The 27,946-nt window shown below is 45.1% G+C and overlaps 2 protein-coding genes across 13 annotated transcripts in view; both read right to left on the reverse strand.

The window, feature by feature from the left end:
- The window catches only part of MAPKBP1 (mitogen-activated protein kinase binding protein 1), a 105,076-nt gene extending 99,604 nt beyond the window's left edge, over positions 1-5,472 (reverse strand). For all 8 annotated transcript variants that reach the window (XR_003398519.1, XM_026849855.1, XM_026849854.1 and 5 more), the window contains exon 1: positions 5,460-5,472. The gene's annotated coding sequence lies outside the window, so the exon portion shown is untranslated. The remainder of the gene's footprint in view (positions 1-5,459) is intronic.
- Positions 5,473-16,543: 11,071 nt separating this feature from the next.
- Positions 16,544-27,946, reverse strand: part of MGA (MGA, MAX dimerization protein) — a 50,568-nt gene continuing 39,165 nt past the window's right edge. For 4 of the 5 annotated variants that reach the window (XM_026849093.1, XM_026849090.1, XM_026849091.1 and 1 more), the window contains 7 exons: positions 27,810-27,861; positions 25,940-26,125; positions 25,122-25,233; positions 23,323-23,556; positions 22,079-22,255; positions 21,499-21,651; positions 16,544-20,463 (listed from right to left, as the gene is read on the reverse strand). In XM_026849093.1, the coding sequence (XP_026704894.1) occupies positions 19,169-20,463; positions 21,499-21,651; positions 22,079-22,255; positions 23,323-23,556; positions 25,122-25,233; positions 25,940-26,125; positions 27,810-27,861 (2,209 nt within the window). In that variant the 3' untranslated portion in view covers positions 16,544-19,168. The remainder of the gene's footprint in view (positions 20,464-21,498; positions 21,652-22,078; positions 22,256-23,322; positions 23,557-25,121; positions 25,234-25,939; positions 26,126-27,809; positions 27,862-27,946) is intronic. The other variant, XM_026849092.1, reaches the window with a different exon arrangement.

Below are 27,946 nucleotides of genomic sequence, written 5' to 3' on the forward strand. Positions count from 1 at the left end.
TGTGGGGAAGGCGCAGGGCAGGGGGCCGTGGGGCGCCGTGGCCCTGCCACCCTGGGCCGGGAGGGGGGACGGGGGCTCTCCGCTTGTGCTCCCGTGCCGTGGGACGGCCGGGCGGGCCTTGCCACCCACAGCATTGCTGTGACACTCGAGGGCAGCAGTGCTGCAGAGACACGGGTCCTGCGTTTCATTGCGGAGGTGAAAAAGTTGTTGAGTGGCCATCTTATCGCAGGGCAGCCTGACTCGGATGATGCACATCTAACGCTGTACGCCGGGCCTTTGGGTCCTTTACCGGCACTATACCGTGCTCACACAGCTAGCTGGTGAGGAGGCTGCTGGCAAAGCCAAACCCGCAGCAGCTGGGCTGGGTGTTACTGGGTGACCATGGGACTCCACAGCCCCACAGCGGCACGGTAGGACTCCGCTGCGTATGGTCCCTTAGGTTCCCACCTACGATGGGGTCCTGGCGCTCCTTCTCCCCTCAGTTCTCCAGAGTTTTTGCTAGAAATCTGAGAGCCCACTGTCACATCAAGATGCAGGGATGGAGCCCATGGAGTCAGGATTTGGACACTTGTATGCCAGCAGTGAGAGCCTAGAAGCAAACATACACCGGGCCAGCAAGAAGGTTTTGCCCTGGAGCTGCCTAATAGCTGTTCCCCATGGAAGAGCTCAGAAGCCGCTACACTAATTCCTGTGCTTCTCAAAAGGGGACAGACAGCTGCCCCACCATGCCATGGCAGGTACTAACCCTGTGAGAGGAGGTGGGGAGACGGATCTTACAGGCTACCAAGCCTGAATTGCTATCAAAGGCCGTACATTTAGGATTCACTCTAAAGAGTTCAAAGGGACTGTACATGTCCACACTGGCCTAACGTACATCTCCGCCCCAAAGGGGAGAAAGGAAACGAGCATTTCTTAGGGTGGAAAAGTCCTGCTAGCACCCGCTCCCTTAACACAGTCTACCATTAATTGCCATCTATCATCTGTCCTGGAGTATCTTTCTGGCTCCTCTATTTCCTCTTGTGGATACCCTCTCCCCTTTCCCATCTTCAGTGACTAATTCAAACCCAGAGTATTCATAGCAGTTGGAGACGATCATTCCAAAAATACAGTCCACGAAAATTTGCTGAAGTTCAGGCACAGTTTTAACATGACAGACGGTCCACATGGGCTATGGTCTTCCTCTTAATGGTGCCCACTGTGAGCAGCGCACTGCCACCATCACAGCTTGCGACTATATGAAGCTGCACCACCTGAATTTCAGGAAAAGGTTGTTTACTTTCAAAGTGGGATTCTGAGCAGGCACAAGGGTTTGCAGGACTAGAATCTTAAGGCTCAACTGGTCAGAAATCTGCATGTATTGAAAACACCCAGAGGCATAACACAGGACATCTTTCTAATCTGTCAGCTCCAGTCATGTCATAGAAACCTACAGGAAGTGAATTTAAAATGTCATTTTCTAACCTTTGTTAGGCTTTAGTTTTGATACATAGAGAAATCCATGCTTGTTGCTGTGTCAAAAAGTCACAAGGTTTCAGGAAGCAGGGCATTCCAAAAGATACCAAATTTTGTCAGATTTACAATAAAATTGCAAGAGTTGGTAATGTTGCAATTATTTTTAAAAATAATTGAAGTCCATGGGAGCTAGGAATATAAGTATAGAATCACAAAATCATTTAGGTATCTTAGCTTTCAGCCCCAGACATGTCCTGCAATCCCAGAAGTGGCATGTAAGAAAGGATTCTTCTAGAAAATGTGAATGTTGTCCATTCCTACCAACTCTATTGTCCTATTGCTGAATAACAGCACCCCGTTGCTAAGGGTGAGGAGCAATTCATGAAGGAAACCAGAGCTGCTGCTGCAAAAATAAAACCCCTCTTCGGTAAAGATTTACACGTGTGCTTAATTTTATCCAGACTATCAATTATAGTGAGTGGAACTACTCACGCTGGACATGGAGTTAAAAACATGCACCAGACTGTACGGGACTGGGACCTGGCACTGTGCAGGGGAAAAAAAAAAAAAAAAACAGTCGATAGTTCTTAAATTTCTGCTGTTCAACACTAAAACATCAGAGTCATCAAATTTGGGAGAAACATGCATACATTTGAGAAAGAACTGAGGGATGTCTTTGAAAACAAGGGACAACTGAGATGTTTGCTTGGGAGATGCTGTTTAAATGCAACTAGCATTGTTCCTCTTTTGTTGAAAGCTGAGCACAGCATAATGTGATTTGTGATTACAATTCTTTGTGTCTGTGAAGCGACTGAAGAGACAGGCTAACTCTGAAACATCAGTGGACTTCTAAATTCAGTGAAAAGGAACTGGGACAGGGAACGGATGTTTCTGATTTTCTGACTAAAGCGTACTACCTTTCTAGTTATTTTCTAAGCAGGATGAAATGTCACAGTTTCTTCAGTTCATCCTAAAGAGAAGGATCTTAGCAGTGGTTTTTAAAGAAACTTTTCCTATAGTTTTAATACAAACACTCTTTTTTCTTTGATCCTACTAATACAAATAGAAAAGAAGCAGGAATCACCAGCTTCCTCTAGGTATTGCAGTGCGACACACCTATTTCATCATTAGAAGGGTCCAATTTTCCAATTGTAATATCAAATTTATGAAAGGTTGATGCAAAACCCTTGCACTGAGCCTACAACTACTAGAGCTTTAGCTTGGGTGAAACTGGACTAGATGATACTAACCCCACAGCTTCTGTTCTCCCAGTCTATCCTCCGATAAGTGCCAAATAACTTGAAATGAAGAGAAACAAGCTTCTACTTTCATTCAGTGGCATTTCTAGAAGCAGTCAGTAAACCCTCTGCTCCGTGAGGTGCCTCCTGGTGTTGCTTTTGTTCACGGTGTCCAAAATAAGCTCTCCCACGGCAGCAGTTCAGCTGGTAATCTGCTGGCCAGGCCTTCGCTGCTGCTTCTGTCGCAGCTCATTAAAGCTATGCATGTGGGGCTTCTGATGGTGCGTATGTTCCTTGCTGTGCTCACCCCCCTCCACCCGATTACTGCTGTTCCTTTTGTCGTGCTGCTATTTTCTCACCGTTTCTCGCCATTTTGTAGATTGCCTTTACTTCAGAACAAGGCTTGTCTTTTACAGTGCGTTCCTGTAGCACCCATCTCCACAGGGCAGCACCTTGTCTGAGATCGGTTAATGATCACCAAAGGCAACAGGATTTTTCAGCTTCACTCTAGAGGTCATGAGTTCTTCCTTGCCAGAAAGGACAATGTTCCACGAATAAATTATATCACTTTTCTTTGGCATCTGCAGCATTTGGTCTTGAATTAAATAGTCTTCTGAGGGATGCCATAAATAATGAGAGAGAACAGATGCCTCAATAGGTTAAATGCCATATTTTTAAGCATTAGGTAATGAAGTATCTGAAAAAGTTTTTTCTCTGTTGCAGAAATCCTCTGTGCTTTTCTAAGAAATAACATCTTGCAGATAACCCCATAATCCTCATGTAGGGCTCCAAGCAAAAGGAACAATTTAGGAGTGATTTTAAACAAAATTATTTTCCTATTCAAAAATATCTTGATAAAAAAGAGCATGTAATATAAGACACAAAGCAACGGAGCAGAAGCACTACACGAGCCCTCTCAGTGTGATGTTAAAACCTTTCCTTGAACTTGTTCTCCTTAGAGACAAAGCTCTCCTCACCACCTGCAGGAAGGCAGGGACGGTGAGGTGACTCTCCAGCCAGCTGTGCTGACATAATGAGGGCAGCCATGCTCCCATCACCAGATCTGCTGAGCACTGCCCAAGCACTGGGTGACAGGGGCAGCAAGGTGCTCCGTGTCTCTGAAACCCTGACATGTTGACACCACAGTGTAGCCACAACCCAGGATGGTTGCTTGATCAGCTTGTTTTTGCCATTTTTTAATTAATTTCTTCATTAAAGAAACAGATCTGAGAAAGGATTTCTTTTTTTCAGACACTGACGTGCTGGAGCTCACCTACTCTCTTGGTGCTAGAGGGAGCTCCAAAGTGGAAGTTATGGCAGCCAGCATGAGCAATTGAGGCCAGCTTAGGGAGCAGGTAATTTAGTCAGGGATCAGCATCACGCTCATGCAGATTTATAGCTTCCAGACAGCTTAGAACATGGGTTGAACTTGCTCAAGTCTATCTGCAAGAATAGTGGGGACAGACATTTTGCTCCACATCCTCATTGCCACTTTTCTGAGTGGCTTTCAGGACAAGTGAAAAGCAGAAAACGCATTTTTCTCCCCAAACTTTAACATCCTGTGGAAGAAGAGCATTCAGACTTCTGTATCTACACTTCTACCTCCGAAGGACCACGTCACTGCCTTCCATTTAGGTTAACGGCTGTCATTTTAGCCTCACAGGATGTTGATTCGGCAGGGTCATAACGCCTTTTTCCACCTGTTGACTTGTTAGAACAGTGAACAGCAGGGATGAGGAGAGAGGGTGGAGGAGGAAAAATAAACAGCTTTTGTCTAGTTCAGAAGAAATATAACTGTATGAAAAAATAGAGAGCAAGAGAAAAGCAGCTACCATGCAGTATATAGAGGGCATTTTACATTTAACTTTTCTCCAACTATGAAGATGAGTGCAAGCTTAATAATTTCATTATTAACCTCTTAATCAGGTATGAGTTTGCCTTGGCAAAATGCACTGAGGATTCTTTGCAGGTCACACAAAGGTGTCCAAAGCTCAATGCACAGCATGTCAGGTGATAAAGCCCAACCAGAGTTAATTGGTTTTGTTGCTTTGTTTTCCTTCAGTGAGCTTTGTCCCTTCCTCTCTCTCCTTTACTGCCATAGCTACAAGGGATAAGCAGAATGAGTTTCTGGCTGGAAATGTTTCCAGTCATAGCCTGGGTCTTTTTATCAGGCTCCTGCTACCTGACTTGAAATGTTTAGATTCCAGACAGCAGTTACACAGGATCTTTTCTTCATGTATTCCCATGGAAAAGTCATATAGATACCTCTAGTTCATAATGCATCTAGGGAAAATATGCTTTTATCACAGAACCCAGCTGAGCTTTAAAAAAGCAAAACATACATGCATGAATGCCATTCAGCTGGCTGCCAGGAAATTGTGCTGATAAAGTGAAACCATGGGCAAAATGTGTAGTATAGAAAGCCCGATTGGATACAGGAAGATGCTGCTTAGAAAAGGCTTGTATTCACCAAGGATGGGTAATTTCTGTGGTAAGACAAAAGGTTCACAGATGTACTCGGAAATCCCAAGCACAGCTACACTCATCCTTTTTCTGAATTAGAAGAATGTGCCCTAAACTGAAGGAAAAAACTACAAATCCATTTAAGCTGTGGCTCTGCTATTATAACAGGTGAACTAGTCCACTTGTGTCTCACCCTGTATTTCAAGGGATCAGCAAAATCCATGCCCTCGTTTAAAACCCTTTTAATTAGTGAAGTGCGTACCTGTGTCCGTTCAGCTGTCAGGCTGAGGCCATGTTCTGACTCACCTGGTGCCCGAGGCATGTGCTCATCCGGTGTGCAAGGTGCGCGTCCGAGCTTGCGGTGAGGTGGCAGATGTGATTGATTGATTAAAAGCAATCTGGGCTGGGTGATTTAAATCTGGAGGAATGGCTGGAGGACCTCCCACAGCCACCTCAGGCAGCACGTGCTGTGGAGGGTCCTCACGAGAGCCTCATCAGCACTTGGATGCCGTGAGGTTGGATGAGCCTGCCAGGGCACTGCAGGGGCCAGCGGCTCCCCGAGGGCGATGCCGCAGCCCCAGCTGCTGCTGTTCCAGCTTCTCAGCTAGTACATCCTACATGTGAATGGTTATTCCCACTAGCTGTGGCCTGGCCCACACATACGTGCGTTAGCCAGCTTGTGAAGGGAGATAAATTATGTCACAACCCCATTAACTTTTCACCAGAAGTGGGACCTGTGTTATTCATTTTCCAGTGGCAGGGGATCAGAATACTGGGTGGTAGCTGCTGAATGTAAACACGTTGTGCTTCCTCCTGTCTACATGAGAGAGGGCACACAGCAAGTACTAAGGTAAAACTCAGCCTGGACACTGTCTGGGTCCTGTGAAATCCCCACTATCACAGCTTTGGCTGGTCAGATAAGCCATGACATGCTACCCAGGCCAATCCGCAGGGGTTTCTTTACGCTTAGATCTGAGTCTGGTCCTATTTACACATAGGACCAAATGTTTGACAGTCTCAAAAGCCCACAGTGGAACTGAGTCTTGCACGAATGCTGCCTTTTTTAGAGGGCAGTTATCTGGGACCTTAGATATGGGCAGAGACAAGCCCAGCAGTGTGCAGATAGGAGAGGGCCGTCTCCCATTGACTGGCCAGGTGCCAGGGCTGGCAGGCACACCGAGACTGCGTGTTGGATACAGAGGTCCCTACTTGCAAGGGGAGTCCAGAGCTGAAAGCCACATGATAAGAAAGCATTTGATTGAGCTGGCACTTAAATAAGGGATTCCAAATCCTTGTTCCTTTTTGTAGGAGTTACTTGTGTTCCACTGTTCTCCTCAATTACTGCTCTCTGGAAATATGAAGCAGAGGATGAACTGACCATTGAACTCTGTGAGGAATGGTAAAGGTTTCTCTTAGAGCGGTCACGTCATACTTTTCCCGGTTTTGGGCCCATAAACATTTTGCAGTGAGTGGAGGTGTAAACATGCTTCAGCCTGTTGGCAGTGAGTTTAGGGGGGTTTGTGAAAGGTAGTTGGGAACAGCTACCTTTCACAAACATCTTAAAAGCACTCGCAAGGGCTCAGTGAGGGGATGTTGAAATCTGCTGCCTTCCTGCTCTAAGATCACCCAAGGGCCTGTTTCTTATAGAATGGTTGGGTTGGGTGAGGTTTTGTTGGGTCTGGTTAGGTTAGAGAGTGCTCCTTACCGTTACAGGCACTGAAAGGGATCACAAGATACGTTTTCCAGCGTGTGTCTAAGCAACCGAGTGTCCTTCACTTGTCCTCCCCCTGGCAGCATAAGCAGGAGTGTACAGACTACACCATCGTCCCTCCAGGACTGTTCTGCATGGAAAGCAGGGGGCTGTTATTTTCCCGGTCTGCCCTGAGGCTCAGAGAAGAGGTCTTGCAGCTTCCTGCGGGGCTAAACGTCATGTGGGAACTATGCCTCTGCATCACTTGGCTGATGCCTCCCTGGATGTTCTTACGTGTTTAGGCCAGCTCTGCGCAGACCGCACGGACGGCACTCGGCACGCAGGCTGGCCCTGGCCCAGGGACCTGAAAGGAGAGAAGCATGCAAACCCCTCTCGTGCTGAGCTATGCGTTCCCCGCCGCCTGCTGCCTAACCTCCCCCTCCCTCCCTGAGAGTATGTAGGTCACTGTTGACATTGTTTTCCTCTGAGCCCCGTCTGCTCCTGTTTTACCACTTTGTTCGCAATTAGCCCTTACTTTTGTAATTGACCTAAATAAGCCTCTTTGTTTCATTCTCCTTCATCCCATGCCTTATGTTTCCAGAGAGCGGTAATTAAGGAGAACAATGTAGCGCGAATATCTTCTGTGGGCTCAAAGCAGACAGTGCCATGACTTGGAGTTAGTCTTGCTCCCGGTGATCCTCTGCAAGCTGACAGTGTAAACCAGAACTCAGCCAGCTTTGGGCTTTGCCCCGAGAAGAAGACAGCATGACAGATCTTACAGCTTAAATGTGCTGTATGGCTCTCTGGCCTCCACAGATGCCTTTTATTATTACTACTGTTAGCAAAATTAAAGACTTACAGCAAAACTGTGAGCAAGTAAAAATGGAACTCCCTCTGATGACAAGCGATATCAAAGCGTTATATTGCAAGCCATGAAATCCACCCGTTTATATCAGTTTTTGCAGCTACTTGCTACGTCTCCTGCAATCACACTCAGCACGGTGGTGGTGTTCTAAATTGCCTCTCATGTCATGACCCTGCCCTCCCCATTAGGGCTCAGCTATGAAGGTTGGAAAATCAAATGCAATGGAGTGTGCAAGTTATCTCTCTCTCTCTCTCTCTCTTTCCTTCCTGTTGTTGAGCAACACTCAGGTAGCCAGGTTTCAAGCACTGCCTTTTGCCTCAGTCTCCCCATCTGTTCTCATGAAGTCCCGCCGGTAGGGTGACATCTCAAGACTGTTCCTTTTACTTGCTCTGCTTTTGCCTTTCACATCCTTAAAAAGCAAACATCGAATCAAAACCTTGCAAGAGAGTTTTTTCCAAAACTTCCTGCTGTGTCCCAGGCCTTCTCACAGAGATGTTCTGCTGTTTCCCACTGGGGTGCCCACCTCTGTGTCCCCCTCCTGCAGGCAGGGCTGCATCGGGGTCTGTATGCCAGGCTGGTACGGAGGTCAGTAGGAGGCCCCCAGGGGTTGGCATGGAGCCCGTAGGGGAGGGCTTAGCACTGTGTCATCCCTGAGTGCTAAGCCCCATCCTCCTCTCACCTCAGAGATGCTGAAATGAGGCACCGGGGCTGAAATACAAGCCACATTTCATGCTGTTTGGAAACCAAATACCAGAAAAGCTAGCACTGCATTATTTGTTGCCAGTACCCTGCTCAGCCCCACCTAGAAATACGCAGTTTACGTCAGCCCCTTCACTTGTGCTTGGTTCTCTAGACACACTCTCTGAAAGGACTGTGGTAGGTGTCTGAGGCAAAGCACAACTCTGTCCCAGAGGAGACTCTGGCCAGAAAGCAGAGGGATGGCATGGAGATAGGCACAGAAAAAGCTGTGGCACTTGGCTGCAGAGCTGGGGTTTTCCAATAAGCCTAGATTTGGTCCCCAATTCCAAGTGCATTTCCTTGGGAAGGAGGGCAACAAATTAACATAAACCTCTTTTAAAACCCCCATCAGTTGAACCCCTGGCTCCTTGACGCAGACTATGAGACCCAGGTTTCCCTCTTCCTCTGTAACGTACCTTGACTTGTAGAATTCATCATGCAGAATGAATTTGACCTTTCCACTACCCATGGCAACCATAATTCTATTAAACAGGACAAACCTTGCACAGCAGTTGCCCTCAGGACATGGTATACTAAATACGATACAAGCAGGAGAAGAGTGAAACACAAAACTCATGAAACAATCCTGTCAAAGAGAGTTGGCAAGTGGGTGCCCTTCGGGACAAGGGCACACACAAACACACCGCTCTCTCCTTTCTTTAGGCCAGTGCACTTTACATAAATGACAACAAGTAGAAATGACTGGGTTTAAGGGCAACATTTGCCTGCTCATAAGTCTATGTGAAGAGCAGTCAAGCGCACATTTAACTTGTATGTATGGATGCGTTTGTTCTGACTAGGGATGCTTTCCTAAAGCAGTGCCAATGTGGACAGAAAACAAATGTCAAAGACAAGAAAACACACGCAGTTGGTCAGGTGGCAAGATGACTGACCGAAAGAGAGGGAAATAGAAAAGTATAACCAGATCTTAAGTTCATGGGAGAAACTCTTCAGGTGTCGTGGTGATGAGCATGGCATCAAAACCCTCAGCAGATAAGAGAACACAAGAGAGCGGCGTGGCCTGCGCCAGTATGTTCATGAGCAATGAAGCAAGGTGTAACAACCCTGCAGACAGAGAAAGAAATCAAAGAGGAAGGGAGATTCCTGTTCTGGATAGACTCAGGGCAATGAAAAAGAGAACAGTGAATAAATGTCAAAGACATAGCAAATTCAAAATACTATTCCCAGACTGACTGAAATTAGGAGGGTTAGAAGGCTGGTAGAAATAGCTTAGAAATGTTGCCCAGGCAGCTTCATGGCTGGAGAAAGCCCCGAGCAACCTGGTTTGATCTCATGGCAGACTCTGCCCTGAGCAGGAGGCAGGACTTACAGATCTCCAGAGGTCCCTTCCCACCTGAATTTCACTATGATCCTACGAGTGCCGATGAGTTGGCATACAGAGGAGGTGACTACTGACATTGCCATGACAACAAACTGGGTTTTTGATGGCGTTGCAGCTTCATGTGAAGAGTGCATGCTTCCTTGAGAGAAATGTTCACAAAAAAAGCAGCGAGATTCATAGCACTAGACTCATTCGAGCTTTGCTTTCCGGCTGATGAAATAATTAATAGGTTATCAGCTTGTACACAGTTAATTTCTGCTTCTGTTTTGGTGGGTTTTTTTAAGATAGAGGGGAGAAAATTACATGCAATCTTGAAAAAAAAAAAAAAAAAAGATAATTACATCCTCCCCTCTTGGGGACACAACCAAAATGGCTTCAGATAATAGTCCCAGTGCTGGGAGGAAGGCATGTGGTTCATCACAGCCAACCCAGCGCTGTAAAACATATTCCTTCACCGTTCGCCCCGTCATCCTCCTAAGTAAAACCACATGAAGCAAAACACTGCCAACGCTTTGCTCAAACACTGCAAATAAAATCGCGACTGCGGTAATTGGGAGTTTGCAGGCAGCGGCGCTCCGGTGGTAGCGCGTCACCCACCCTGCGAGTGGCGTCGGGGAGCCCGTGGCCCGCTGCGCTGACCTGCCCCAGAGTGCCCGCGGGCTCCTGAGTGGGCAGGAGAGGACGGGGCCACGCGAGCCTGCCACCACAGCTTCTGCCCTGGCAAACGCCCCCTGGGGAGCCTGGAGACGAGAGGGCATCGGGGCCCGAGCAGGAGGCGGCTGCAGCGAGGGCTCTGTGTCCAGCCATGGCGAGGGCTCTGCCGTCTGCCCGCCTCGCGCCCGGGTGCCGGCTGCGCACGGAGCAGCTCCGGAGGAGGAGGAGCGCTTGGTTTCCCGCACGCTTTCCCCTTGCCCTGCCTGCCTCCCAGCCAGAGCCAAGGATCCAGCCCCCCGGGACCCACCTTCAGCCAGGAATAACTTCTGACTTGAGGCAATTTTAGTAGGTCACCAAAGCCACCGGTTTTTCCCTTTGGCAGTTGTGCCTCTCTTCCTCACTCTATGAAAACCAAGTTTTCTTTCAAACATGAATGTGTCCCTTGTAAGCTGATCTGCAATATAATTATTTTCTCCCTTGCTCAGCAAAGTTTGTGAAACTGGACATTTTCCCCGTCAAAGCCAGACAATGAGGCCTTGTCTATGCTGAAGCACAGTAGTAAACAATTCCCACTGTGGCTGCTATCAGTTCAGCTCGCCTGGTGGGAGCTGTTTATTAAAATTTCTTCCTGGAGACTAAGCCTGCTGGTTCAAGTTGATTGCCCCATATGTCAGAGCTGCAAAACATTTGTGGGGTGAGATTCTGCAGGACGACTTTTGTGAAGTTTTTGCCATGGACTTTCAAAAGCTGAGGAAGCAAATTTAAAGCTTTGCAAAGTGATCCTGAGCTGAAAGTCTGCTTGAGCCACTTTTTGAAACCAAGGAGTCATTGTAACCTGGAAGTGAGAGCACTGGTTGAGGAGCAGGAGTTAATCATTAGCGTTGCAAAAGATTTGCAGGCACCTCCTTTTTCTGTCATGCTTTTTGCCACCAGTCACAAGTTCTAACACAACCACATCAGACCTACAACATTAAAAAAATGTATCAAGATAACCAGAGCAGGAAAATCCTATCTGTGCTGTTATCCATCTTGTACATGGAAACGTTAACATATGTTTGAACTTTGCTGAAGCTTTGGCCTGTCCCAGGCCCTCAGAGGGCCTCACCACCACCTCCCACATGCCCCAAAATCAGCCAAGCCCAGCCAAGCCAGCAGCTGCCCCTCACCCTGCTCCCAGGGGCGGCACCTGCGGGGGCTCCCCGCCAGCCTCCCACCCGCCCCAGTGTCCTGCTCCCACGTGGGGCTGCCTGGGCAGGGGGGACCTCGTTCCGGGCCCTGCTGCCATTACAAGGCTGAGCATACAAAATGTGGCTCCAGCCAGGCCCCAAAGGGACACTCATGGTTTATCAAATCACGTTTGACTCCAGCTGCATAACACTGTTTTATAGGAAAGTCCAGGCCCAGCACGTCTCAGAAATAACGCATAACATTAGCTCACACATGTTCAAAGCTCAGTGCTGCCAGTGCCTCAGGCTTAGGCAGGGCTGGACGAGGCTGTCTAACAGAGTGCTGTGCCCCCATACAGAAAGGGCCAAGGGCTCATGGCTGAGGACAGCGCAGCTTCATCCGTGCCAAGCCACAAGCAGCTCCTGCAGGAAGAGGAATCTTCAGCTGTTTTTAACAGCTCGGGCTTCATTTGATACCGAAAGAAACCAGACACCTGGTCACCATTGGGTTTTTTCCTTAACTGCTCAGCAAGGAATCACAGGATCCCCTCAAAAATTTTATCATTGTTTCAGGACACCTCAGGGTGGAAAATGTTGAATGAATAAAAGAGTGCAACTGGTGAGCCCTCAGTCACGCAGACGGCAGGGCGAGCCGGAGAGAAGCAGAAGGGAGCAGAGGGCTCACCACAATCCTGCTGCCTGGCTGAGCTCTGACTGCACAAACACAGCCGGAGGGGTGCGAGATGGGCATTTGCTGGCTGCAGGACAAGGCATGATAGACAGCACCTGAAGGAAACCGGGATAGGTAGATACTGAGTACATAGGAGGCTGGTGCTGTGGATCTGGTGTTTGCAACTTACTGGATAACTGGAACTCTACTCACTGGGACCAGCAGGGCTCTGCTGGAGCACTCTCAGGCTGGGGGGTTGCCCCAGCCTTGCTCTCAGAAAAAGAGAAAACCCAGGATTTGCTCAGCAGTTGACTGAGCCAGAAGGTGAGTGTGGCCACAGGGCTGAGCTGTGAGGCGCTGTGTGTGTGTGTGTGACGGCAGGCCAGGGCGGAGTGGGGGAAGCAGCAGGGGCTGAGCCTCTTTCCCTGATGCAGAGGATGGGGACTCGGAGGTCCAGGCCCAAGCAGGCGGAGGGACTGGTGGAAGAAGGGGAGAAAGAGGAGCTCCTGCCCCTCAGGTGAAAAGAAGCTCCTACACACAGGGAGCCGTGGAGGCAGCAAGGGACGGGTGGCACAAGAGCTGGCAGCAACTTCTCCAGTGGCTTCTGCCAAATTACTCAGTCCCCTCCAGCACAGACCCACCCTCCTCCTCCTACTGCTGCAGGGAATCCTGGCCAGGCCTTCAACTGGAGGCTGCCACAGCATGTGCTGCTGCAACAGCCTTTCTCAGGCCTTCGGAGGAACAATGGTGTGCTGTCCTAAAACACCTGTGAAGCGCTTACTGTCCTGCTCATGGATGACTTGTTAATCAGAACAGTCCAGTAGCTACAAATCAAACAAGTGTTGATCATATTTTCATGCCGTGGAAGGTCCAGAGGAGATTTAGACACCCAGTCCCCGTGGGCTGAAAACACACTGTGCTGCTCCAGAAACCAGTGAGCTTTTGTCACAGGTTCATCCTCCTCCCATTTAGCTTTTATGTAGACTGGATCCAGCACAGCTTTTTTAAAGCTGATTGGTGGTAACACTGGGGTTATTTTACATTTTTTTTTCTAGTAACAATCACAGATGACTGAATCCCAAAGTCCAGGGATCCAAAATCCATTTCCCAGGTCTTTTGGTACCTCTGGGGTGTGAAGTATTTAATATCCTTGGAGGGCTCAGGAGCCTCAGCTGCAACTAGAGCCCGTTGCTAACGTAAGCTGTGCAGACCCACACCAGCCCACAGACCGTGCCCAGAAGCTTTGTGCCCGTACGGCCCCGTGCACTGGACAGATGAGGGCAGAGCCACAGGCCTTGGGGTTGGCACTGCATGGTCACGGCCACAGCCCTGTGCCAGCAGCCCCAGCTCCAGCCAGAGAGGAACAGCTCAGGAAGAGCCCTGTGCCAGGCAAGTTGTTTTACAGAGCCGTTGACTAAGGAGTTAATCACAACTGAAAGCCACTAAAAATGGCATACGGCTTATGGTTGCATATCTTTTTTTAGCTGCTATTTAATTGCCTGGTTTTAGCCCACAAGGCGCAGCACGCTGCGGTGCTTGCGAGGGGCACCCCTCCGTGTCGGACGGGGGAACTACAGGGGCCCTGAGGCCAGCAGGGAGGCAGGAGCCCTGCCACCCCCGGAGACAAGAAAGGAAGCCAAAAAACTTTCAGAAAAGCCCATCTCCTCCTCCTGGGAGCTGGTCCCGGGAGGCTGGCACAGGAGGGAGTGAGCCCTGCCCTTGCAGCACCCATGCAGCCTTTACTGCCCCCCCTTTGTCAGGGGGTCCGCACACCCCACTTCACCTCCACACCTCACCCAGGCAGGGATCCCGGCCCGGCTGGCTGCTCCCCTCCTGCCGAGGTGTGCAGGCTGCAGGGATAGCTTTTGTTATAAAGGCACCTCGATTTCCAGCATCCGCTTTTCACCAGAGGAGAGGCAAGGCTGAGAGCTGTAACCTCAAGGTACACAGCCCGGCGCAGAGTCCTCCAAAAACCAGGGCACGCTCCCGAGAGCAAGATGAACCAGGTATGTGAACACTGTGGAAGCGAGGCGAGGGTCTTCGCTTGTGTTTTGCCTCACAGGAGTCCTGCTGCCATCGAGGGGCGGTTGGCGAGGGGCCTGGCGGAGGGCTGGGACACGCGTTGACGTGCACGCGGCCGTGTAAGGGGATTGCTCACAGGCACGGGTCCGGCGGGCGCGGGGAGGTGCTGGTGCTGGTGAGCCAGCTGCAGGCCACGAAGCATCGGGCCTGGGGCAGAGGCCTTCCCAGGTGCTTGAAAGGCTGCTTGTGCCGGCAGCCTGTGAGGCACAGGTGGCCAGCGAGGACAGACTGTGGCTTTGCCCTGCGTCAGGGAAGACTCTCAAGAGAAGCAGAGACCCCAAACCTTTCTAGGTAGAATCAGTTTCAGAATGGAGAGGGGACCTCCAAAAAGAACCTGTGACCCGTCACAGGCCTCCAACTCCCCAGAGACCCAAGACGGACAAAGGTGGGGGCTGAGGCAAGACAAAATTCAAATGCCCAGGAATAGCCAAGTATACAGTGGTGTACCAACACCTTCTTGGTCTGTAGCCGCAGTTCAAAGGGCAAACATATAATGCCCTGAGCTTAACTGATCACGGACAGCACCACAATTCCTCCACTACCACGATCCCAAATGACAGTAATTTACTTAGATTCGTTTCTAATTATGGACGAACTGATCCTCTGCACATTTTTGGGCTGCATTTATGGATGCAATCTGGCCTTAAATCAGTTATTGCAAAGGCCCCCTGTAACTTTTCATCCTGAGTTTTATTTGTACCATCATCTGTTACCAAGAACACAATGAATATGCTGGAAAACAAAGGCCCCCAGCCCAGATCACCATGCGATTCTACTGGTAAGTTCTTTCTCTTGCAAGCCTGACTGGATAGACCTTACGTTTATGTTCCTTTCTATTCCAAGAAATAACTTTACCCCTTAAAATAAGGAGTCTCATGAGATGAGGCCTTGCTGAAGGGCTTCATCAGATGTTTTCAAAAATACACTATCTGGCTCTATCACCTATTTTTAGTCAGTCTCTCCTGTGAGATATGATCTTCCACTTAAAAAAAAAATAAATTCTGCAACTTCTCCAGTCCATCACTTACCCTCATGCATAATTGTTCTCTTCATTGTGTTTTCTCTTCCCAGGCCTGTAAGACAAACTTGCTCATTTGAAGACATTTAGTACTTTCTTTAAAAACAAACAAACTAAAAAAAAACATTTAGCAAGTGTGTTATCTTCCATTTAATGGATATGGAAGTGATAGACAGTGACTTGTTACAGGCATTTATCTATTTCTTCTAAAAAACTGTCTCCTCTGACGTGTCACTTGAAGACAGAGCTACAGACTTGTTCCCATAAAGGCAGCCGTGTTGTAAAACTTCTCTAAAGGAAACAGATACAAAGAATTAACCTAAGTTTGGGCTTGGGGGAAGGAGACTGGAGAGTGATTTTACATGGACTTAAATCTTCAGCAGGGTTGAAGTTTTGTTTTTTTTTTTTTTCTTTTTAAGCCATGATCAAATGTTAACCCCACTGGCTTCCTGCTTAAGATGCATTTTGGTGAAAATACTGGCCCTTCAATACCTTTTCTGCATTTAGCAAGTCAAAATCCTTTTTTACAACCAGTAGTAACATTTCCTGCATATTGCTTAAGACTAAAGTGAGAAATCTCCCCCGAGTTGTCTGATTACTTAAACCAAAACCCCAGATGTTTGCGTTGCCAAAATCTCTTCCTCAGAGCATACATGTGTCATTTGCTCAAGTCCAACGCCACATGTCACCAACAGCACACCGCCATGTTATTTCTGTTCCCTCTCCCTCCCTGGAATAAACTTTCAAAGCCAGTTTCTAGTTGACCTCGATTGATTTATTTTAGTTTTACAGTTTGTCCCTCACATACAGTTATTTAAGAGTCCTGTACTGTTAGATTTCTACAAAAATATCAATTTTTCAAAAGCAGAAAAGAGGGAAAGATATATTTTAATATATAAAAGGAAAAAAGCTAAATCTGACATTTCATTATATTCTTAAAAACATTCCAGTCTATTTACAGATGTGTAAAAAACAAAGAAAATCTCCAGGTCTCGTGAGAACGTGCGCCTTGCAGGGGTTTCCTTTGTTGTCCTGATTCTAAAATCTTTCCATTACATGTCCTATGCTTGCATTATTGCCTCAAAAGACAGCATATATAATTTCTAAAAGGTTTGTTCCAACCAATGGGAGCTTGAGGGAAGAGTAGAATAAATAAATAATTAAAAAAAAAAAGGTCAGCATTTAAATTCATGGCAAAATATTAAGCTGTGGGCATGAGACAGTGGAATGAGGAGAGCAAAAACTAAGAGGATTTCAAACATGCTTTGTTGCCTGGTAGAGCCCATCATAGATCCTTCTCCTGCACCAACTAGCATTTTTTGCAGGCAAATTTGGGGTCTGATCTTAGTTAATTTACTAACCATGTTCAGGAACCTCAAATTTTTGCTGTCATCTTTACAATAGTACATTTTATTACAGTAAAATTCCTTACTGCCCAGTGCCAAACACGAAATGCATCCAGGCATTTTCCATTACCTTGTTAATGGACAAAACATCCTCAAAAGTACAGCATTTCTTTTAGATAATATTCGAATGGTTTTCATGTTACAGCTTTCTCTGTCCCACAGAAGTGCGAAAAGCACACATACTTCAGGTATGATGAGCACACAACTCTAATTCATATGAAGACATTTAGAACCATAAAATGATGAGGTGCAGAAAGAAAGGTCAGTGATTAGGAATTTTAAAGGAATCACAGCACAGTTCTGATTGTTGTTTTACACATAGGAAGAATGAAATCTACTGGCAAAACAAGCTGCTAACAAAAGAAGCAACTTCAGCCTATTAGAAATCCTCAGAAGCAGATTCCCAGGTAAATAAATTTAAGTCTGATGTAGTGCTACTAAACTAATTCAGTTACTCCACATTTCCACTGGTTTAAAATAATAATAAACAACATACATCTACATACTTATGCAAATTGTAAATTCCCTTTTCTAAGGCATTCAGTGACAACTGTAAGACCCCGCATGGCTCTCCTGCTGACCTCTCTTTTCCAAATCACAAATACAGGACTTGTCCTAGGCGCAGATCCAGAAGCTGCAGCTTGCTGAACAGAGTGAACGGTTGCACTGTGTACAAACACTGTTCCCTAACTGTGGAAGAACATCACTCAACACCTGCACAACCGCGGTGCTGGAAAGATGAAATTCCTGCATTACTGCATCACCAAAGATGGGGAATTTCGGGGCGGGGGGAAATCCCAGCTGCCGTTGCTGGAACAGTAAGACGGGATTAAATTCCTAAACATAAAGCAAAATGCACCATCCAATTCTGCATAATTTTCATGGCAACATTTTTCATCTTTCTGGAGCAGTTAAGAAGCCCCTCAAGCGCACCATAACTCATGTTTACAAACTCGATAGGAAAAGATTGTGTATACACTCATTAACAAATCATCTCTCCTAGGCTGAAAATTTAATTTGTCAAGAAAACTATGAAAACAAAAACTGTGTACAAAAATATAAATATCTTTACAGCCTGCAGGCCCTTCACATCCAACAGCTGAACAGTGAAGAGTATCTACAGGTTTATTGAGTAAGCAGTGGCAGAGAAGAATAAAAAATACATCTTGTGATTCAATACTGCCCTATTTCCCTGGTAATGAGCATTTTTGTTGACTTTTTTTTTGCTATACACAGCTTGTGCAAATGCAGTGAGAAACCTCTGAGTACCTTTCCTGAATTTATAAAGAAATCGAAGGTTTGGAAAGATATACACATATTTTCATATATACATTCACATATACACCTTGCTCATTTATGCTAGGCTACAACAGTCCTGAAAGCTTTCTGTATTTTTATGAAGCAACACTTCCTATTAACACTCCTAGCCACCAAATACATCTTAAAGAATGACAAGAGGGAGAAAACAAGAACTGGGAAAACACTCAAGCTACTTCGGCAGTGTATTTTAAGACATAGCTATAGGGTGCCCAAATTTCTTTCTACTCTCTGTAATTTTTCCCTCCAGATGCCCTAGGCATCAGAGGAGGGAGTATATTTGTATAGGGGCAGGAGGCAAAAGTGAGGGTTTTCGTTTAGTAGTTTTATTAAAATTAACATACTGTCCTACTCCTAATTACACTGGGAAATATAGTTTTCTTCCCCATGTAGTGAGAACTACAGATGTTTATTAATTTAACCTGTGCATAAACTCCTAAAAAAGAGTCTCTGCGAGAGAACTATCTAGCACCAAAGAACAAAAACTTTCCATGTCAGCCCTCTGCACAGTCTCAGATTTCCCTTCTGCTGCTCTAGGTAACAAGTTTGAGAGTAACCGCAATCTCATTTCTGCACATTCAGTCTATTCCGCAAACACTAAAACCAGCAAATGTGAACAATCCCATTTCTGCATAGATAATTTGCCTGGTACAAAAACAAGTAATCCCGATTTTTTTCCCCAACAAGACAGCTGCCTCCCTACTGGGGGTGAGGGGTGGGAAATGAAATCTCTTTCAACAGCCTAGATTTCTCAGTCCTTTGACAAACTCTTTCTGCGAAGGACCCCATTTTGGAAGGATACCATGTGCCCAGCAATGGTTATTGATCATCTTCCTCATTTTGTGAAGGGGAAGGAGAACACCCAGAATACAACAGTGAGGTAAAAATATGTCAACGTGCTTAAAGTTTCATAGCACTTATTTCTCAATTTGGGGCCTGCCCTCAGACAAACAAGAGTGCTGATGCCATACAGAAAACAAGCGTTGCAGACGAGGGAGGTTGCTGAACCCCAACACTGGTTCACGCTGCTCCAGATCTCCATTCCAGTCTCTGTTAAATATATGCATTTATTTGCCTGCTGAATTTGAAGGCAAGGTCCCAGTAGTACTCAACTTCATAACTACAGGTGCTAAAGTGGGCATCACTTTGTTATCCTGTCCTTCCTGAACAGTTGCAGGTAATGAAGTTTTTACCCCACTGGGCGCCAGTTTTGCAACAACTGGTGCCAATAAGGGCATCACTTTATTACTACTCTGCCCTTCTGAGTCTGCTGGCAGACTTGCCACTTTCAAGCCAAGCGGTGCCAGCTTGGGCATGGGCCTCCACAAAGTGTCAGCATTACTAGCTTCTGGATTCGTTTTCATCTGCAAAACCGGTGGCGTCACACCAGTGGTCTCTGCCAAGGTTGTTACGGTTTTGCCATTCCCACCACTGGTTACAGACAAATTGTGAAGTGGATCCTTCATTTCAGCACCTATTACTATCTTTAAAACATCTCCTTCAGATGAAGGCTCCCCAGAGTTCTTGTCACCATCATTAAGGTCATCATCTTCCAGGTGCAGCAGTAGAGGGCTTATTGAGCCACTGCCCTCTGGAACTTCAGAAAGGTCCTTAAAACTGCCTCCCAAATGGCCAAGCTGGAAGGAGGACCCATCTGCAGTGGTGAGATCACTGGCTGTTCCCCGACGACCTTCTGCCCCTTCACGAGAGAAATCCGAGTTGAGCGTGCTGGGCAGCTCTGACATGGCTGAAGCATCATCGTTCAGCTGCTGGTTGAGGAAGGCGATCTCATTGAGCAGCGACGTGAGGGTTTCATCGGTGTCATCACTGTCCTCGATGCTGCTCAGTAACTCACTCGCGTCCAGTTCTGCTTCCTCCATTGCGGATGCTACTTTCCTCAATTCCATTTCTATCCTGGAATCTTTAATTTGCAACTTGCGGAATGGCAGTTCTTTAGATTTTAATCTTTCCCCTCCGGGATCACTGACTGTCCTCCTAGCTTGGCTGCCTACAAACTCACCAATGCAGAGCTTTTTGCTAAAGGACTCTGGAGGTTCCTTTGTATTCCGGAGCTGTGGAAAGCCATCTTTATTTTCAAAGAAGACTTTTGCAGGACCTGTAGTATTTCTTCCATCTCTGCCACTGTCTCCAGGACATGGTTTGCCTTTTTCTTCCGGAAGGATGCTATTGCTCTTCCTGCTTTCAAGGGGTGCTACAACCAAGGACTTCTCGGAAGCCTGAGTACCTGCAGCTGCTGTCACATTAGAGTTTTTGTTTCTGTTCGGGTTTAGACTCACACTTCCCTCAGCAGCCAGTGATGTTACATTAACAATCTTTGGCATCATGAATGAATCTTCACTTTCTGCAAAACCAAACAAAGCAGCATCCATGAGGATCCATACTAACTGTAAGATAATTCCTAATTAAACATAATTTGCTCACTTTCAGGTAGTCCTCAATTAAGCTGCTATTCACAATTTACACTGCTTACACAGTTTTGGTCAAGTTATTAAAAGACTAATGGCTTAACTTTTAACTTGTAGAACAAGAGCAAGCTCCACATCTGTAATCCCAGAACCACTTCCCAGTGCCTTCCTTCAGCAGGCTGGCACAAATGCGAGTAACTGTAACGCTTACAACTGTGATGGTGATGCACAAGGAAAACAGAATGGCAATTTTCTCCCTTACTGTTCTTTCAGGGTTTACTCTTAAGCTCACATTTTGCAATCCTGGTTTTGTGCACAATACTACAGAGGTATTTCAGGGAATACACGATTACTTTTTGCCTCCAAGCAGCTTCCTATTTATTTATAGCCCTCAGATATTTCCCAGCCCCAAATCCAAAGTGAACTTTGCTTTTTCATTATGACCAAATGACTACGATGAAGTAGAAGGCGAGCGGCTTGCTTTTAACACAACAGATGGCCAGCAGCACGCTCTTGGCAGGAACCTCCCCATGCCTAGACCCAGCGTACAGCACTTGGTCTTGAAAAATCATCTCTCCAACAGGCAGCAGAGCTGGCGGGGTATGGAAAGGGCTTGTGCCAGAGTAAGAGCCTAGATGTAAGAGACAAAGATTTTCAACAGCCCCACCACAGCTTTGCGCTGCGGCTTCCCCAGTAGGACACATTACACCACAGACACATTTGAGTCCTCACTCTGATTTTGCTGAGGGCCAGGAAGATCAGTGAGGTGAAGGGAAGTTAAAAAGCTATCATCTATAATACCTTAGAGGCCCCTCTAAACTGTTCGAAATATGTAATAATAATTTTCTTTGAATACCCAGACAATAATACTTCTCATTACTTCCTAGTGAGAAAACAATTTAGTTTCATTTTTGCAAGGATAATGTTCCCTGCATGCAAGCAAAAAGATCCATAAAAACCAAAGAGCCTACCTGGATGGGGCTCTGTAGCTGATACTACTGTTGAGGGCAGCAGGTTTCCAGCAACAGCTGACAGCGTAATGGGAATGGTAGAGTTAGTCAGGATTCCTTTTACTTGGACAGGAACCGTTGATCCTGGCAGCTGAATCATCACAGAAGCAATACCTTATCCAAGAAAAGGGGAAGGTAGAAACAAGCCTTTCAGATACTCAGTTAAGCCTGGAAAATAGGAGTATTGCACTTCTAGGCAAGACTTTACACTGTAATACCATCTGAAAGTGTTAAAAAATAGAAATATAGATTGGTTAGGTGATTAAGAAATCTTCCCTATGTTTCCCTAATTTGGGAACAATAAAAATTTAAGTTTGTACTTAGCTGCTGATGAACTGAAATAATTATATCAAATCTCCCTTACCACAGTTGGATTATACCTCAGTTGGTTAAGTTGTAAAAAAAAAAAAAACAAACCAAAAAGACCCCACCCAAAACCAAAAACCCAAATTAAAGCAAAAATTAAATAACACATTACTTTGTAAACTGCTATGCACATCTATGAACAGCATTTCATTACCATGTTCTCACATGATCATACCTGGCTGTGCTGTCATGGTGGTACTGACAGTTCGAGGCTTTAATTCAGCTTGCAAGAGTGTGGAAGGAACAGCTGTGACCTGCCCTGGTACCAGCGGGCTCTTCAGTGTAAGCACCTGTCCCTGCGGAGTCATCACTAGGCTCGCAGCAGTTAGTGTGAGAGAGGATGAGGTGTCCTCTGTAAAAAGGAAATATGTAAATCACTAATTTATTCTGGCACAGCTCCCTTGATGGCAAATGATATCCTGCAGGAGGAACTCCAGCTAGAAGGTTTACAAGCCCTAGATGAGAAAGCTGCTACAGAAGCTACCCAGGCTCCAGGAACCTCACCTACACAGCCAGAGCCAGTCTGCTCTTTGTGTAGTATAACAGCCCTAACTCTCCAGAGCAACATCCTCATCAAGTATAAGAGCAGTCCTGCTGAAATTACAAAGAGGACTTGTTCAGTCCAAAGAAAGGAAGAAAGCAAGTTCTTTCACCACATCCAAATTCTGACGCCAACCTTCCCCAGGACGGGACAAAAATGAGGCTCAGGAAACCAGAATGATCGTTTGTTTATAAAAGCCCAAGACCACTTCGAGTAAGGTCTATTTATTATTCCCAAAATAAGAAACATCACCAGATCCTTAGAGTGGTACTAACATGAAAGTTTGGATTTCTGCCACTCTTTCGTTCCTTCCTACATTTATGGTATGAAAGTCTCCATCAACACTGAATACTTCCCCACAAACACTGAATACTTGTCCACAAGTTCTCCGCTCCAAAAAAATTCTCAAGTTTCTCACAATTCTATTATTTAATTTAAGAGTAAGTCTTCCTCCACCTTGGTAGCTAGCTTGCTTGGGGAGGGATGTTTTAAAGACTGAATCTATTCTAGCAGCTCCGGTATTCTGGGGGTTGAGCTTCAGGTTTTGAGTCAGCAGAAATCACCTTTGACCCTCAGAAATTCCCACAGGATTGCAGTGCAAGTCCATGAGACCAAAGGACAACTTAATAGGAATTTACGTCCCATCATTCTGAAACTCAGAAGTCACGCTGATCTCAAGATCTCAGTAGTGGTGGTCTCACCCTTCCTGAAAACAAGCTGTTCCCACACCTATCCGATGGACACTTCCTGGTCCTGTACTCCATTCTGCTTCAAGAACAAAGTTCCCTGCACAAGCTGGCGAGCCTTTTGCCCTCCTATGGGTGCTGCTTCTATGTCCCTCTTCCTTTTATGTGAAACCTGCATCTGTTTTAGCCCACCTGTAGCACGGACTCCTTTTCTGGCGAGTATCAGTGGCTTGCCTCTCCTATTCGTCATAGCCACTTGGGTCAGCTCTTTGGAGGGAGCAGAAGATCCTTCTTGTTGTGTGCTAGCAGTCGAGGTTGCAACAGGTTCCTCTGGCTCAGCTTGTTTCTTCTTTTTTTGTGCTTCTACTGCTTTCTGTTTGGCATAAATATATTCTAGTTTCTTCAGGACAACCTCTTCTGTCTTCCCTACAGAAAAATTACCAGAGAGACAACTCATCTTTAAACTCTCTTTTCAAAACTAAAGAGCTGAAGACAGAGTTAAAAATCTATTGACACCATTCAACCACTATGAAATAGATAACCACCACCCCCACTAAGTAAACAGCATATCTAATAATAGAGGAAAGTAAGTACCTATTTATTCCAAGATATTTTTTTTTTCCTTCAGAAACATCCGTATATTTTAGAATTTATCTACAACTTTGATGACCAGAAATCAGCTTGGACAATCACTCACTCTTGCTGAACAAGTACCATTTGGAAAATATCCACAGCTGTGAATAAAAACTCACATGTCTCCTAATTATAAAAGTATGACTAGAAGACAAAACGTTACATTTACCTGGTATTAAGTTTCTTGGACTAATGGACCCTGTTACTCAAACAACATTTAGAGGTAAACTCACATACAGTTAACCATTGACATGAACATTCTAACCTTGAACAGACACAAAGGTTTCATACATAATTTGTTTTCTGCAGATGCACATAATTTAATATGATCAAAGTTGAAATAACTATATTGGCTTGTTTCCCGCTTAGTATTCATGTTATTACATCATGATCTATCTTTAATTAAAGTCTACATTTAACTAACTCTCCTGAGAGAGGATCTTTTCCTCATCAGTTTTGAGGTACTGCAGTAGGAATGCGAAACATCGGAAAACTACTTTGTGAAGTTACTTGCTTTCATTCCCTGCCCAAAAGACCTATCATACATTTCTGGGTTCACTCATCACTAAGATGAGGGTTCACTAAAACACTACTTTTTTTTTTTTTTTAAAAACCAAGTACATCAAATATACATGAACTGATTAACACAAATACACAAGATTTAAGTATCTTGCATTTCTAATTTACAGGTAGTGTCCTGTTTTTATTCCCAGACAGTAAGAAAATTACAACAATAATTTCACATTTTGCTTGCTCATACACATTTTGGCACTGACTGAACACGTCACAGCTTTCCTACACCTCCAAATGAGACAGGACACAATAATTACAACACAGTTTTGTCCTGAAACGCCCAGATGAGCAGCAACTCCGAATATGCTACAATTCTGTTCCATAGACAGTGGTGCCTCCTTCTAGACACTACAACCACTAGCCCTCAGAAAAGCAGCACAAGGATCATTATTTGCAAAGCTGACCAAAGGGAGTCAGAGGTTTTGGTACTGATCAAAGGCAGCTGTGTATACCTGTGAAGCACTGAGCAGAAACACTGTTTCAGGAAGTGACCAATGACAGAATGAAGTGACTTTTTTTTCCACCCACTAATGCACAGGAACACACCCTGTGGCTTGCAACAGAGATCATTCTACATTTCCTTGAGGCATAAAGGGAAGCAAAAGCAGTTCTTAACAGCATGAGGAGTGTATCACTGAGTCAGAGCTTAACAGGTCTTTGTTTGGCATCAAAAGTCTGAATTTTAGGTGAACTAGTGATCCATTGAGGATGACTCCCCTCACTCCCACTCTTAAAAACTTTTTCTTTCATTATTCCAGCTAGTCTGTACCCAAAACCAGTCTCACCTGAAAGCGTGGATACTTTCCGAATCAAAACATCTTGTTTGCGTGTCAGTAGGTTCTTCTGTCCAATAAGTTTATCTGCCTGATCAGTCAATCCTTGTATTTCTTCATAGGCCTAGAGAAGTATCAGGGAATCGATTTATAAACCAACAATACACAAAATAATGAAGTATTTTCCCTGCCCAGAAACTTTTAGACATTTTCATCATCTTGAGAAATTAGAACTCAGAGGAAGCTTATGAAGTACCATCTAATGCCAGCCTTCCCTACATGCAAGCTGAAAAGTGATAAACATCTTGTTCGTCCTTCCTCTAAAGTTCAGCTATTTTAAAGAAAAAGATAAAAACAACTTTTATCCCACAATTTCAAGGTACATCAGATAACCATAATTATGTATCTTCAAGTTATGTTTTGTTTCCTGTCATTTGTCTTTACAATTAAGTCTTTAATGTCAGTATAATATTTAATTAAGTGCTACCTTCTCCAGCATTAAATAAAAAGCAAGATTTCAAGTTATTATTTCAAAATTGCCTGATGAACACAGTAAAATGCTAAGGAATTAAGACATAACCTTCCATGGTTAAATTCACGAAGAATGCAACAGGGAGAGGGCTAATCTGAAAACTTGCATCTGTGTCATCAAGATAAAGCTTTTAGAAATACAGATTCCTTCAGATATTGTTTTATTCTAGAGAGTCCTATAAAGGTGACAGAAGTTCTCTATTCACAGTATCACTGAGACTCACCCAGAGAGTTCCTACTAGCTTAACTACTCTGTCCAGATTAAATGATTCTCCTCACTTAAGCTTCAAAATACTTACTTGCTTGAGAATGTAGGATTTGGAGACCTTGGGAAGGTTGTGTAAGCCCAGAGTTTTCTTCAGCTTTTCAAAGAGATCTCTCATTTCATTACGTCGCCGGCGCTCATTCGCTGTGTGTGTCTGGCGGTAATGAGCAAAGGCTTCTGCCTCAGTCTTCAGCCTCCTGTTCCGGAATTGACGCTTCAGCTGGAGAAGTAACCGTATTGACCAGTTTAAATAAAAAAGGTAATGTAACGGCAAACAACGTTCAAAAGCATGCCCAATTTACAAGGTTATTCTACAGACACCTGAAGATTTCATGTCATGCTATTCTGTTATTATGTCTTCATGAAAGTTCAGTGTCAGAAGCACACGCAATAAGCATGAAATGCTGACCAACAAAAAATGACCAACATAATCACATCAACCCTAAAGGAAAAGATCATGAGCAGTCCCTTCTATTCATAAGCTTCTATAGTTTGCAATACAAGACTACTTAGGTAAACCACAGGACTACAACAAAATCACGCATGTTTGAGCCTTTTTTTTTTGTTGTTTGCTTGTCAAAAAAGTTTACTAATGAATGAAACAATCACATGAAATATAGGACGCTTTAATTTTTCCCCAGAGTTAAACTAGTTTGATTTCCATTTTGTTTCGTGAGTACATATGGGCTGGGGCCAAGAGACATTGTAGGTAAGAATGGGAAAAGACGGCATTGGAACTTATCACCCCAGACATCTACCATGAAACAGAAAGTTTCAAAGACAGGCTCTGATTTTGAATTTGCTTATGTTTGCAAAAAGGCTGACAGACAATAAGCATAATATTTGAAGGTTTGCTATTTCATCATTACTCCTACAGGTTTTGTACAATTACACTATTTATTTAATGATGAAGCAATACTTAAGAAATAGCATTAACACGTTTTTTACATCATTTTAGGTCTGCTCCGAACCCCAGTAAATCAGTGGAAAGACTCCTCAGGTCCAGTGATACTATTTCTGAGCATGCTGGCCTTCAGAGGAATCTGAAAGACTGTCTCCTGAAACCTGGCTCTTGACATCCATTTTGCCCTCAGAGGCAGACTGAGCACGGTAAGGCTGCAACTGCATCTGCGCTTGTGTTGGGCATTAGGTTTTTTTCAGGGAAGGGCCTCATGCTGTAACTTCAAGGGCAGAGAATACATGGATAAGGCGAGGCAGGCAGAGCACCCTGGAACCCCTCTCCATCTCAGGCAAAATCACACATACCAGTCTGCTCTCATGTACAAGACATACACCAGGCTCACACCCCGCCCCAAAGCCCCACCCCACCCCCACAGGCAGCTCTAGATCTGACACCAAGTACAGCACAGATAGTTATCATGGACAGTTAGTGAAACTGGCTTCAAAGCCACCCCAAAATACAGTATAAGCTTCAGAAGGATTGCAGTAAGTTTTGGGTTGAAAGGCTTCTGTGTTATCTTTAAGTTGCCTAAATATGCATTATTTAAACTATTGTTTTCAGAAATCCTTCGCCCAGTGCTATGCCTATATAATCCTACACAGTCTTCCTCAGTGCATGAAAATGTTTCTCAGTTGTTCATTATTTTATGTTTTTGTAAAAAATACTTATGCCAAGAACACAAAACCTAAGCAAATGTGCCAGTAAGAGGCAGATATTCCTCCCATACATAAAGTCAAATCTGAAACCCACTGATGCCTGTAGCAGTCATTTAATGATATTTGGACTGAACCCCGTCCCCCGCCATATACACAGTTGGTTTCTTGCATTTAATCATAAATATACGAAAGGTAGATAAATCGCATTGAGAGTTGCACTTGAGATGAAAGTTTATCTTTAAAATGGAGGTGTGATACCAAAAGGAAAGAGGAGAACAAACATATACCTTCGTAGATTTTTCTGATAATTTTTCATCCGAAGAATTACGAGCATGGTATCTGGAAGAAAGGTAAAAAGTTTTTCCCAACACTACTCATCTCATGCACTCTATCCTCATTAACGACATTCCAACAGCCTAGAACT

Source organism: Athene cunicularia (assembly GCF_003259725.1).
Source record: "Athene cunicularia isolate RWA chromosome 5 unlocalized genomic scaffold, athCun1 chr5_part1, whole genome shotgun sequence".
Taxonomy (NCBI): Eukaryota; Metazoa; Chordata; class Aves; order Strigiformes; family Strigidae; genus Athene; species Athene cunicularia.